Raw genomic sequence first — 12,582 nt, forward strand, 5'->3', positions numbered from 1 at the left:
CTTACCTTCAACAGGCTTGCTAATCAAAAGGGTAAAAAAACCTGCTGTCTGTCGGCAATCGCCGCCCTCTACATATGGAATATAAATAAGAAAAAAAACACTTATCAATCCCCACTAACTAAATAGTTTCAAAAAAAATTTCACTTTTCTTTTGTTGTTTCCAACTTTCTATTAAAATAATAAAACAATAGGTGTATTTTCAATTTTAGCATAATTATCACCGACTAAACACAATAAAAGAAAAATAAATCTTTTATCCAAACAAAAAATGTCTTTTTTTCAAAAGTTTTTCTTCTCCCGTGTTGTTTTTGTTTTGTTTCGATGAAATGAATTCACTATCATACACCACAAAAATGGTGTTTCCACTAGCACTAAGAACGATGCTTTCACTAGCTTTTTCAAGCCCTTTTACTTTACCAATACTGCTTCTCCAGGAAATCCCCCCATGATTTGTTTCGATTCCTATACCGGTCTTTTGCTGCTGCTGCTAAAAATCGCGCCTCCGCCGGGAACAAAACTACTCACTCAAAACGAAAGCAAAACAGCTTCACGCACAGGCAAAGTCCACTCGATTTATGCACGCGCACTTTTACCATACACGCTTAGATTGGATAATCTAAAATTCGGTAGAAAATATGATAATCGAACTAAAGTGCACATACCTAAAATGTAGGTAATCATCGATTACCTAAATATATATGAAACAATAATGGTGGTGAACAAGAATTATCGTTATAAATTACCGTTTTTAATCGTTATTTTTTACCGAAAAAAAGGTTTTTATTTTATATTTTGGTGCTGCGAAAACGATAGAAATTATACCTTAAGATCGGTAAATTTTACCGAAAATTAGGTTTTTATTCTTTATTTTGATTTTGAAAATGAAAATGGAAATAATATTCATTACCCGGATTTTATTTTAATGTATTCAAAATAAGGAACAACGATTACCTATCTATCTCACGTTCCCAGTTTCATCCTGTTCGAGCAGATTTGAATTAATACGCAAAATAGGTGTTTTGGTAGGATATGAAATTGGGACGGTGGGATGTCAAATGCAAGCCCAACAAACATTTTTTATTAGTTGATACATTTATCACTCATGTTAGAGTGGGACTCGCGATGCGGAACATTTCCGGCTGAAATCTTATTCTGAACAGCAAAAAAACTGGGAATCTGGAATCGCTGGAATCTTTTTGAGAATTTTGAAGTTGACTCCGGGAAACTCGGTGGTTTCATGTGCAAGGAAATTTCGAAGAGTTTGACAGTTTTCTGTAATGGAAAATGTTCCTGAATATTGTATACTAAAACCAAACTGCCAATCAACTACTCTCCCTCCTTTTTTACTCAAGCTCAACTTGCCAGGTTGGACTTATCAGCCGGAAGAGATAGACTTCCGGGATCTGGAATGGACGGAACAAAAAGTTCAGATGCACCACCATGAACGGATGTGTCGATATGGAGAATCCTGCTGTACAAACATATTGCGGTTCTGTAAAGGCAAACCTTTGACAATTATCGAAATTCTGAAAATGAAAATGTTGCGGTCAAAAGCCGTCTCTTTATAGAATCGTTCATTTACCTTCCGGAAGCTTCCGGAATCCGGAAGCTCGGGGCAGGGAGAGGCCTCAAAAATATCAATAAAATCGAGAGCAGCAACTTACCGGCGGAATATCAGCAGCAATAGATTCGTTTTAACTAAGTCCATGAAGAACTATTTGACAGGTAAAAAATAACGTCCTCGTCGAAAACGTCAAATACCTAAAGAATCGTCGAGTAAAACTAACGTTAATTATCGTTAATTTTTACCGATATTTGTATAAACATACAATACCCTAATTTTAGGTAAAATAAAAACCTAATTTTAGGTAATCTTATCTAAGCGTGTAGATATAATTATCAAGATGTTGGGGTCAGAGTAAATTAGTACTCATTTTATGGTTCCAGTGTTCTAAACTTTGCGGTACACGGATAAATAGAAAAAAGCTATTTAGCTTTACTATTTTATGTTTTCCTAAAAGCTTTCTTCGAATTTTTAATTATTACAAGGATTAATGAATAAATCTAGCTAAAGCTGGTTTTCAAAAGCATCAAAATGATTTACTGAAACTATAATCTTTCAAATGCTTAGCAAGCTCGCATTGTTACCTCTTAGGAGTTAGAAAAGAAATATCATTGTAGCCTTTCATCGTTCAGCTAGGTAGAGTCAGAACTGCAGCCATAAATACTTTAAATTTTTCTTCCAGTTTTTCCAAGCTTATTTGTAGGGCAATCCATGGGTCAGTCCGATGGCTTTGCGCAGTCAGCGATAAGAGTGAAAATTAAAACATCCATGGATCATTTTGCGTACTATCCGGAGCTGCACCGAACCTACAATACGACCCCACAAATACAACTGGTTTTTCGCATGATACACGCAAGTCCTGATCAACGATAAATCTGTAGAAAATCGAATCATAAAGAACCGCACAAGTTTTTTTTTTTTCCAATTCGTTTAATCCTGAAAAGAACAGAACATTCCGGATTCAAATCCGTCTGTAGCAACATCAACAACAACAACGGAGCTTCCCCTCCGTACAGTATTTTATGTTTGTGAAAACTTGTGATCGATTTTGTTACTGTTCAATTTTTTCGCTGATTAGTGGTTCTCCTCGACCGCTATCGTTCTCTTTAACCGTAATCACCCCCGTATTCCAACAATTCCACTCACTTTTCGCAATCATTGCTTTTTATAGTTTGAATTTGATTTTTCCGTCTTTTACCTACAAAATTTCCGGTGCGACCGGCTACCACGGCATTTTTGCAAAATTGTGGTGATTTTTCCGAGGCATAAAAGTTACCATTTCTGTTCTGATTTACAGATTTATTTTTTTTGTCTCGAAATGTTGACATTTAAGTTGTAAATAAATATTATACTGCACCACTTTGCTTACAAAGCATGCCAAGAAAAGCCTTGCAATGATTAAATCAGAATTTAATCTTCAATAGAATTCAATAAAAATAATCCTTGCAATGAGTGGATAGACCGAATATGGTTTTAGATTAAACTTTAATCTATTTAGCTTTTAAAATTTTATACCGTGTACCCAGGCGGTACCCAGTAAAACAGAGCAACCTTTTGGTTTGAATTTGAATTTGTGTGCTACTTCTGAAAATCTGTCATAGGGATTTTTCCGAAGTTGTTTATTGTTTATTATTTTGCGGGGATGTTTCAGTAATATGGCAGAATTGCAATGATTAAAAAATGTTTTCTAAAAACTTTATAATCTTTATAATATTCTTGTTTTTAGGGTATATTTCGGTACTATATTCAAGATTGGATATACTTGCTTGCTTTCAGGAATGGAGATATAAGAGTCAAGCGCTACGGAATAGAGAGAGGATACCCCAGTATTAATAAAACTTCACGAGAAATTTCCTTTTCAGGGGACCTTCTGGAGAATTCAATTCTAGAGGAATTCTCAGAGTTTTTCTAGAGGAGGTTTTGGGGGTTTCCTTGTAGGAATTGTAGGATAAATGTGGACATTTTTGGAGAATCGCTTCCCTGGCCGGTGATGACATGAATTCCGATGCTTTATGCGCCGCATTTTGATGACGATAGATGTGCCGGCGGACAGCGCCTCGTTTGAAAGACAACGCTGGACTTGCTACTCGTTTCACTTCTTGGGCGATGATCAAAGGGTGCCGCCAAATAACAGTCTTGAAGGGTTTACACTAGACGATATGCCGGATTCATTAGCTCCAGTTTGACGAAAATTGGATTTCCGATGGAATTCAATGCAAAGAGATGTTTTCTTTGTACTGAGACAGATCCATTTAATATAACGTTGGCGAGATAAATAATGGATATATATACCACCGGCGGATTTGAAACAATATAATTGCTGAATTCTCCAGCTTAACTTTTCCAAAGGACCTAAAGTAACATTTTTTCATGAATTAATTTGAGTACCTGCAATCAAAAGCTCTGTTGCTCTGTTGATTGTGCTATTCAAATTAATTCATATGGCATCTACTTAAGTCCTTTTGAAAAGATTAACGAAGAATGAACTAATTCCTGGCACTCGTCTCTCATTTTTCCCCCAAGAACGATAAAAAGCAGTTTCCAGGTTTACCATTCAGACCTAGACTCAACAATTATCCACTCTCATCAAGTACGCTCTCAATTCATACTTATAATAATATTTTTTTTCTTTTGATCTTGGAGCACGTGGTTAAAAACATTTATTCAGGATGTGCTGAAGTTATTCCAAGTATATCTTATTCACACAATTTGTTGAGGGCATTAGCTGTAATTATTTTACAATTGCCGTAATGATTACTAAAGGAATATTACTGAAAAATATTATTTAGCATCACACGCTCGAGCACTTTTCAACCCAAATCCTCTTTCAACATTTGATCAGTTTTATCCTTTGTGACCCGCCGTATGAAGTATAAATGTATATTTATACGTCTGAATTGAAATAATTACAGTATTTTCGAAGTGTTTATGAACTTGATAGATTGATTTTTTTCTTCAGGATGCACGTGATTGAGTGTTTGTAAAGTTTCTTTGAAATGTGGCAGTCTCTACCTACATATTGCGGCTTAGTTCAGTTCGAAATACAGGCCAGGGCCACAGCTGTTGTTGACGCGCAGTTTGCCGCAGTAAAATTAATTGTGAAAGGAATCGAACAAATCCAGTTCGTACAGGAAGTATCAGTCGTCCATAAACAAAACTACGGTATGCCATTGCGGCCATCAAGCCTGGTGCCATGAGCATCATGACACGGAAAAAGAAGCACCTAGGGTCTCCATGGTGTTAGACGGGTCCCGCTAGACAGGATCGTCAGATCCTGGACACTCAAGCTTACACAGTATTTCCGTCGGCATATTTAGTAAAGGGATAGAGAAACGGAAATATTAGTGCTGTCAATGAGCAGCTCGAAGCTGTTCCCGTACTGCTCTTTCTTTTCGTCAACAAATGGACATGCTAGGAGGGATGGGAACAACTTCGAGCTGCTCATTGACTCTTCTTATAAACGCATGCTTTCCGTGGTTCAATTGGTGTGTCCAACCAGAAGGCTACGGACGAATGGAGCCAAAGCAATTGGTCAGAAGTAATGGGGTTTCTTACTCTGATGTATAGAGGAGTACGATTTCGCGAAAAATAAATTGTAAAAATTTTAATCCACCATTGGCCTCGTTGTCGGTCACGACACGAGGTTAATTGAGACACCGGAATAAGGACGCCCAAGTGCGTTTCCCGCCGAATAATTGGTCAGCCACCGCCTTGAGTTAATTCTGTCACTCCGCATCCAGATTCGGCCATCCGTCCAAGTGGCTTCAAAATTTGCCGTTCCATACTATCGTCGACATATAGTCGATACCCTACTGACGATCACCCGACCACCTTCTTTGTTAAAGCAACTGTTGTCTGTCAAACCCCACCACCCGCGCCGCATCGTAGGCCGTTCGACCGTTTGTAAGCCGCGTCAATCGAAGCTCTTGCCTCCGACCGACTACCTTGTCGCGCTCGGAGCCCGTTAACTGTCCATAATCGCGCGGCCGCATATCGTCCGTTTTTCTTTTTGAGGCCCGTAGCCGTGTAATCGTCCATCCTCCGGCACATTTACCTGTACCACCATCACCCGCATTGTTATCTATCTGGCCAACCACGAGATCGTTCTACAACCACCCGTCGGCTGTGGCTTCAACGGCCGACCACTCGTTTTCGACACCGAAAGCCATTACGGCTTGCAGCCCGCTAGCCGAATCATCGTTCAATATAACGATCGGCCCGTACATTGCCATGATTTCCTCTGGCTGAATTTCCTTCTTGTTGCGCTTTAACCTTCCTCTCAACTTGACCCACCCCGACCATCCCGCACCTATGGTGTTTTTTGGTAATAAAAACACTCTATGTAGATTATTCAATTCCATGGTTGGGTCCTTCACGCTCCAGCTTCCCACACCAGTGACCCTGAGGACCCGGAGTTAACAAAGAAGTCTTCTGCGCCCAGCCCAGACAGCTGCCGTGGCTAGACCAGCAGCTAAGGGGTTAAGGCCAGTTCCCTTCTGGAACAGAAGCGGTTTTGGGGCCATAAAATTTAGACTCATATAATTTGCATCTCAACAATATTTAATATTATTACTTGCCGAAATTTCATAGCTGAAAAAAAAACAAACGTTTTAATAAAAATGGAATTTTACCTATATAATAATGCGACGGATGAATCTTGTCAAGGTCAGCCAACATTTTCGCTGTGATTGTTATTGTTGTGTTTTGCGAAAAATCTATTACGAAAATGTTGCTATGGCATTGGTGCTAAACCATGATTCTAAAGGATCGTTCATAGATTACGTATTGTTTTGCAAAGATGACATAACTGGGTACCGAGGATTGTTGTTCATAGTGTGCGAAACTGGAACCACTAAAAAATCGCTAGTTTCATATTGATTGTTGCTTTTACTAAGTGTTCACTTCCTTTTTCCTCGTCGCCAAATATTATAACCGGATAACACTGAGGCGGACCGAACACTCGCGGAGGACTATCAAAGACCCGGAGAAAGCTATACTTTTAGTTTATTCAGCAGCGGTAGTGGTTTTTCAGAGCTAAGTTTTAGTATAAATACAAAATGACTACTCGTATGGTGGTTCGACGATGTTGAAAGAGGCCTTAGAGCAAACGCCAGTTCATTTTATTCGATGACGACTTGACATACGTCAAGCGTTTTGATATAAATATTGTTTATAATGGTTACACATTAAACTGAGGGGTAACTCATTTTAAGAATTTACATAATACGGCTGTTACAATGTTTGTTTTATTGTGTGATAATCAATTCCACTTCGCGGAAGTTCCTATAGGAATTCCTTCGGAAGTTCCTATGGGAATTTCCTTCGGAAGGAAGTTCCTATGAAATTCCTTCGGAAGTTCCTGTAGAATTTCTTCGGAAGTTCCTATGAGAATTCGCTTCGGAAGTTCCTCCGGGAATTTCCTTCGGAAGTTCCTCCGGGAATTCCTTTGGAAGTTTCCTCCAGAATTCCTTTGGAAGTTCTCGAGGAATTCCACTTGGGAAGTTTCGCAAAAGGAATTCAACGAAAGAGTTTCTCCAGAAAATCCTTCGGAAGTTTCTCCAGGAATTCGCTTCGTAAGTTTCTCCAGGAATTCCTTCGGAAGTTCACTCCATGAATACTTCAGAAGTCCTTCAGGAATTCCTTCAGAAGTTCCTCCATGAATTCCTTCGAAAGTTCCTCCAGTTCTGATGGAGTCCGTGGGAGGAGAAGTCCTTGTATGTGAGTTCTTGAAGGAGTTGATAAAAAAAAGTAGAAGTTAATGAAATAATTCTTAATGGAGTGAGTGAAGAGATTTCTTGATTGAATACTGAAAGAATTCCTTGTGAAGTCCTGGTTAAGTTCCTTGATGAATCCTTGGGAATGCTGAAATAAAACCTTGTGAAGATCCTGGATCAATTGTTTGTGGAGTTTTTGGAAGCATTTTTGTTGAAGTTCCTTGAGAAATTGTTGAAGGAATTCCTGGTGGAGTTCCTGAAAAAAGTTCTTGGAGGAACTGCTTTTGAAGATCCAGGAGGTATTCACTTGTGGAGGTCTCATAAAGTTCCGGAAGGAATTCGGGAAAATCACTGGTGGAGATATATATAATTATTGCTGGAATTCTTGGAGGAATGCCTGATAGATTCACTGTTAGAATTTGCGCTGGAGTTACAGAATTATCAGAATTATCGGTGGAATTGCTAAATTAATTACCGGTGGAATTACCTAAACAAATTTCAAGGTAAACTACTGGTATGTTTTGATATATTTGCGGAATCCATGCCAAAACTAATGGAACTACCATAACATAAAGTTTTCCGGAAAAATTAATCGATTTTAGGTAGCCTCACACTTCAGAATTTGATCCGCGGATTTTTTCCCCATGTATTTTTGCATATGCGATGTTTTTCAGGATTTGGGCACGGAAAATCAAAATCAGCCCCATTTAAAATGCACAGGGACCAAAATCCGGCGGAAAATTTTCCAGGTGTAAAGGTAACCTTTACCCCATGATTTAGGAATTCTGATAAATTTTGAAGCGAAATATGAATAAAACAAACAACAGAAGTCATCACGCATTTTTATGATTCCATCATTCTCATTCACCACCTCAAAAGCCTTCATAGTAAAATATGGCTGCGTACTTAATACGAACTTGGTGCTTACCGTTCGAGGTATTAACTTTAATACCGGACTATTGAAAACCCGTATTAAATCGAGTATTATTGCAGGTTGCAGTGGAATGTCAAAATGCATGGAATCTGGCTAGCAAATGTTGAGGAATGCCTGAAAATCTTGCAACCAGTGTTGATGGCAATGAAAATAAAAATGTTTTTATACTTCGCAAAAATATTGTTTACGGTCTTGGAGGAGTCAAATAAAATCTTTGGTTTTCAGCTAAACTATATTCTAAGAAATATCCAATTTTCAAAACAGTAAAATACTTGGTAAAACACGAAAAATTTCACTTCAAAAACATATTTTTTGATTGTCGTAATTAGAGGCCTGAATAAGAGAAACGCGAATAGGTATGTGCCGCCAATCGAACCGTCAAAAAACAGCAGCCAATCGAGCAGGAGACCTGTCAAGCAGCCAAAATGTTGGCTCAAATAATCAAAACGGCTAAATTCAATTTTATGCCGTTTTTAAATAAACAAATTTGAATGCATTTTACATTAGTTTGCAATAATATATGCCAGTCATTTATAGATTATGAAATTAAATTGCATTATTTATTGGATTCTATTGTCATGTGATGTGGACACATTAAATAGCGGGTTGTTAGATTTTATCTACATAAACCATTTCTTCCTTTTCATGTGTTGCTCTTTGATGAAGAAGATTGAATGCAGTGTTGGCAGAGTCATATTTTCTATCCGCGTTTCTCTTATTCAGGCCTCTACCGTGGACCCCCGATAATTTGAACGGTACCTCATTCAAATTAACGGGGTTCATTTTTAATTTGAACTTCTGGTTACTCTATTTGCATCAGAAAAACTGGTTTCTGGCCGCTCTCTTTGCTGGTTTGTTTTGATTCTGCGTTCCGTTTCACGATGTTTCTATCGATTCCACGTGCTAAATGACGTTTGAACCATTTTTAATTTGAACTATGTTCAAACCAACGGGGAGTTCAAATTAAAAGTGTTCAGATTAAAAGCAGTCATATTACCGAGGGCCCACGGTAGTCGTAATTATACAGTTAAAGTCATTCCTGAAAGTCTGGCATCACTGTTTTTGGCGCGCTTCAAAAAAAAAATGCTCGACGAAAACAAACGGATAGCTTTTAGCTGACGTCTAATCGTCCTTCTCTTTCAAGCTCATAGAAGGGATATGATTTGACACCAAAAAGTTGACAGCTCGCTGCTTGCATTTTGGTTGGAAACTTCTTGCAAGATCTTTGCATTTCGCGTTTCGGAAGAAAATTGCAATACAGTATACCCCCGCTGATCCGACAAATGTATGGCCGGACTATCGGGGTTTCTCTCGTTAATCCGACTGTCAAATCCATACAAATGAACCAAAACAAAATCACAGCACAAATTTAAAAACTGACAGCATAATGTGTTTAAATGTGTTGATACTTTTAATCGGAAAATTCCGAAATAGCGAGATCCGGACTAACGAGTCGTCGGATTAGCGAGGTCCGGATAAGCGGGGGGATACTGTATCCTCGTTGGTGCTTCCCACTCGGAACGATATCTATAACAGCGACCAGGAATCTACCTCGATAAGACGCAAACCAACTCTAGCGAAGTTTCAACTTCATCTTGTTTTCAAGGTTTCACCGGACACTCACACATCAAGCACGCTAGCAGTTCAACTATCTTTTTTTTCTTTTCGTCGCCATCTTTTGTACCGACAACATGTCTTTTCCTTTTGAGATCGTGACTGGTTCTTTCTGATTAAATTTGAATCCTCTCCGGATCGACGAAATTAGCATACTCAGAAGGGCGTCTTCCGCTAAGGCCAAAGTGCAGTTGGTAGAAAAGCACAATAGAGTGATACGCGGCGTTGGCAAAAAACCGCAGAAAAAGGCTCTAGCGTGAACAGTTGGCGTGCTAATGGAAATTTTGCCGTAAATGGCATCTTATTGTGCTTTTGCTGCTGGATACCGAAGTGCTAGCTCAATTCGTCGGATGAAATGGAGTTCGTTGATAAACGTTAAGGCCAAGCTTTGATTAAGCACAATATTTTGTTTTGCTTTTTATCCAAACCAAAACAAAATTATTCAATTTGTTTGTTCACGATAACAAATATCTATTTTATAATTATAGCCACCGTTGAAGAACCATGTGCTTGGCTTCAAAGCCTTAGGTACAAAGGTCAGTGATTACCCGAGTCCCGGAAATTCCCAAAACAGGCGAATGAATCTGTTACTGCATACAAAAGTATCCCATCGGAGAAGAACCAACTGAGGAACTGGAAGGTTAACGTTTCTATTTGCCGTATTTTTATTTCCGGTAAGAATCTGAGGATTATCCTCACCTGAGACACCAGGAATCACTATACATTTCATTTCACTGTATTGAAATAGCAGCAGCACTTCTAAATGAGCTTTTTTCAATTTTGCAGGCGACACCAGCTGCCGGTTAAAATCATTGCGGGACCAACCAAAAATTCATCCGGGTCAGATCCCAATTTAAAATCATCCATCATATGCTTCACGCTCGAGAGATGTTCGGAACGATGTCACCGGCTTCATCGACGAGGTACCCGATTTGGCCAATCTAATATAACGAAACACTCATTGCGCAGCGGGAGGATTACTCAGGGATTTTCAGGGCTATGGAGTCACCACATCGCAGGGTGTTCCGCATGCTTCCACGATTCCGGTGACAGACGTTCCATGCCTTTTTAATTTTATCATTATAAACATAAAAAAGAAATATAAAATAAAAAAAAATCCAAACTATGAAACAGCTTCGAAAAAGTAAATAATCCGACAATTTCAAAATAAAAAGAAGAAGAAAATTATATCTCCAAGATATCTAGGAAAATTCTACTAGAATAGTGGTACCCATGTCTAAGAGGTATCTAAGAAACATCGAAGAGATTCTATCTGTCAAATCTCAACCGGTTTATCAGTTCTAAATTTGAGGTAGAAACGGTTGTTGCATTTGAAGGCGGATTTGAGGTCTGACAGGTTCTAGACATCGAAGAAAAATATCTAGGAGACTAATTTTTTGTCTCAGAGATATCACGGGTGACATCTAGAAGATCTTTCCGAGCAGGTTACCGCCATAAGATTGATGACTGAGAAAAAATTCTCGCAGAACTCTTGTAAAGTGCAAAAACCGCAATATCGCGCACTGACTGTACCAGACTGTTCCTTGCTGTGGAAGCTCCGAACAATTTCCTCCAGGTGGCGCGCGACGCATCTATCAGCGGAAGTTGATGTTCGGCCATGTTTGACTTTTTGTCTTTCTTTCTCGGGCTGTGCTAAACGTCAACAGCACACACGTTCCGAACGCGGAGAATATTTTTTTCGATTTTCGTTTAAAAATCGTACTGCAAGTGAGTGAAACTGTGTAAAATGTGTTGAACATGGACTCGACCGAATGGAGTAATTATTGATTTGTGCGTATTTCTCCTAGGATGCCGCAGGAAATTAAAGAAGTGAAAGACTTCCTTATCAAGGCTCGCCGGAAGGATGCCCGTGCAGTCAAGATAAAGAAGAACGAAAACAACACCAAGTTCAAGATCCGCTGCTCCCGGTATCTCTACACGCTGGTTGTCCAGGACAAGGAGAAGGCCGAAAAACTGAAGCAGTCTCTACCTCCCGGTCTGCAGGTCAAGGAAGTCAAGTGAGCATTTCTGGAGGAGAGTGGTTCGTTACGGATGGATGGTGTTGAACTCGCTGACATATTTAATTCCAAATAAAAGTCAATGAGGAAAACGTAATCGAGATGGTAACAAACGTTCGTTGAATGCCCTGTGAATTGTAAAGAAATCCCGTTGAAGAATATGAAGGAATAAGCTGATTTTTAGTGTGGAACGATGCAGGTAGGTTAAAGCATTGAAGACGAGCTGTTGTACTTCAGCATACTTCTAAAACAAAAATTTTCTGCCGGTAAACTTACTTTTTACCAATACTAGCAAAGCGGAAGTCCCAAAAAAATACTATTTTACTATTTTGGCTTCAAGACCTTACCAAAGTAGGGTAACTGTTCTGGTTCTTTATCTCATGTTCATCCCACCAAAAATAAAAAAAGCAGTGTTATTTTCGTGAAACAAAACCAATAAAGTTGGTGCTTTATTTCTTTTTTTAAATCTTTGGAAACAGTAAGATGGAATTAGGAGCAGTTCCCCTATAAACTTACTAAAAAGTTTCTTATTGTGAGTCACTTGTGCATAAGTTACTTCAAGATTAGTATCTGAAGGGATGTACAAGAAATCAAGTCATTTAGCTGGAATGCATCCAAGGAATAAACCTTGCTTGGGAACCAAGATAAGAGCCCAAATGATCCTTCTTCCTTAATATAAAAAAGATAAACTGTTTATATATCGTGAACGCTTTAAGAAAAGCACTAAGCATTAGGGGA

At 38.8% G+C, this 12,582-nt stretch overlaps 1 protein-coding gene and 1 pseudogene across 1 annotated transcript; one reads left to right on the top strand and one right to left on the bottom strand.

Moving 5' to 3' along the window:
- The window catches only part of LOC134209803 (protein arginine N-methyltransferase 9-like), a 20,387-nt pseudogene extending 14,748 nt beyond the window's left edge, over positions 1 to 5,639 (bottom strand).
- Positions 5,640 to 11,406: 5,767 nt separating this feature from the next.
- LOC134216542 (large ribosomal subunit protein eL38) lies at positions 11,407 to 11,941 on the top strand. Its single transcript, XM_062695406.1, has 2 exons — positions 11,407 to 11,554; positions 11,635 to 11,941. Exon 2 carries the CDS (start codon positions 11,636 to 11,638, stop codon positions 11,846 to 11,848), a length of 213 nt encoding a protein of 70 aa, XP_062551390.1. The 5' UTR covers positions 11,407 to 11,554; position 11,635; the 3' UTR covers positions 11,849 to 11,941.
- Positions 11,942 to 12,582: the final 641 nt, after the last annotated feature.

The sequence above is a fragment of the Armigeres subalbatus genome, chromosome 2, assembly GCF_024139115.2.
Source record: "Armigeres subalbatus isolate Guangzhou_Male chromosome 2, GZ_Asu_2, whole genome shotgun sequence".
Taxonomy (NCBI): Eukaryota; Metazoa; Arthropoda; class Insecta; order Diptera; family Culicidae; genus Armigeres; species Armigeres subalbatus.

Excerpts from the sequence above, each read along its gene's own strand:
- LOC134216542 (XM_062695406.1), top strand. The coding sequence starts at position 11,636 with ATGCCGCAGGAAATTAAAGAAGTGAAAGACTTCCTTATCAAGGCTCGC.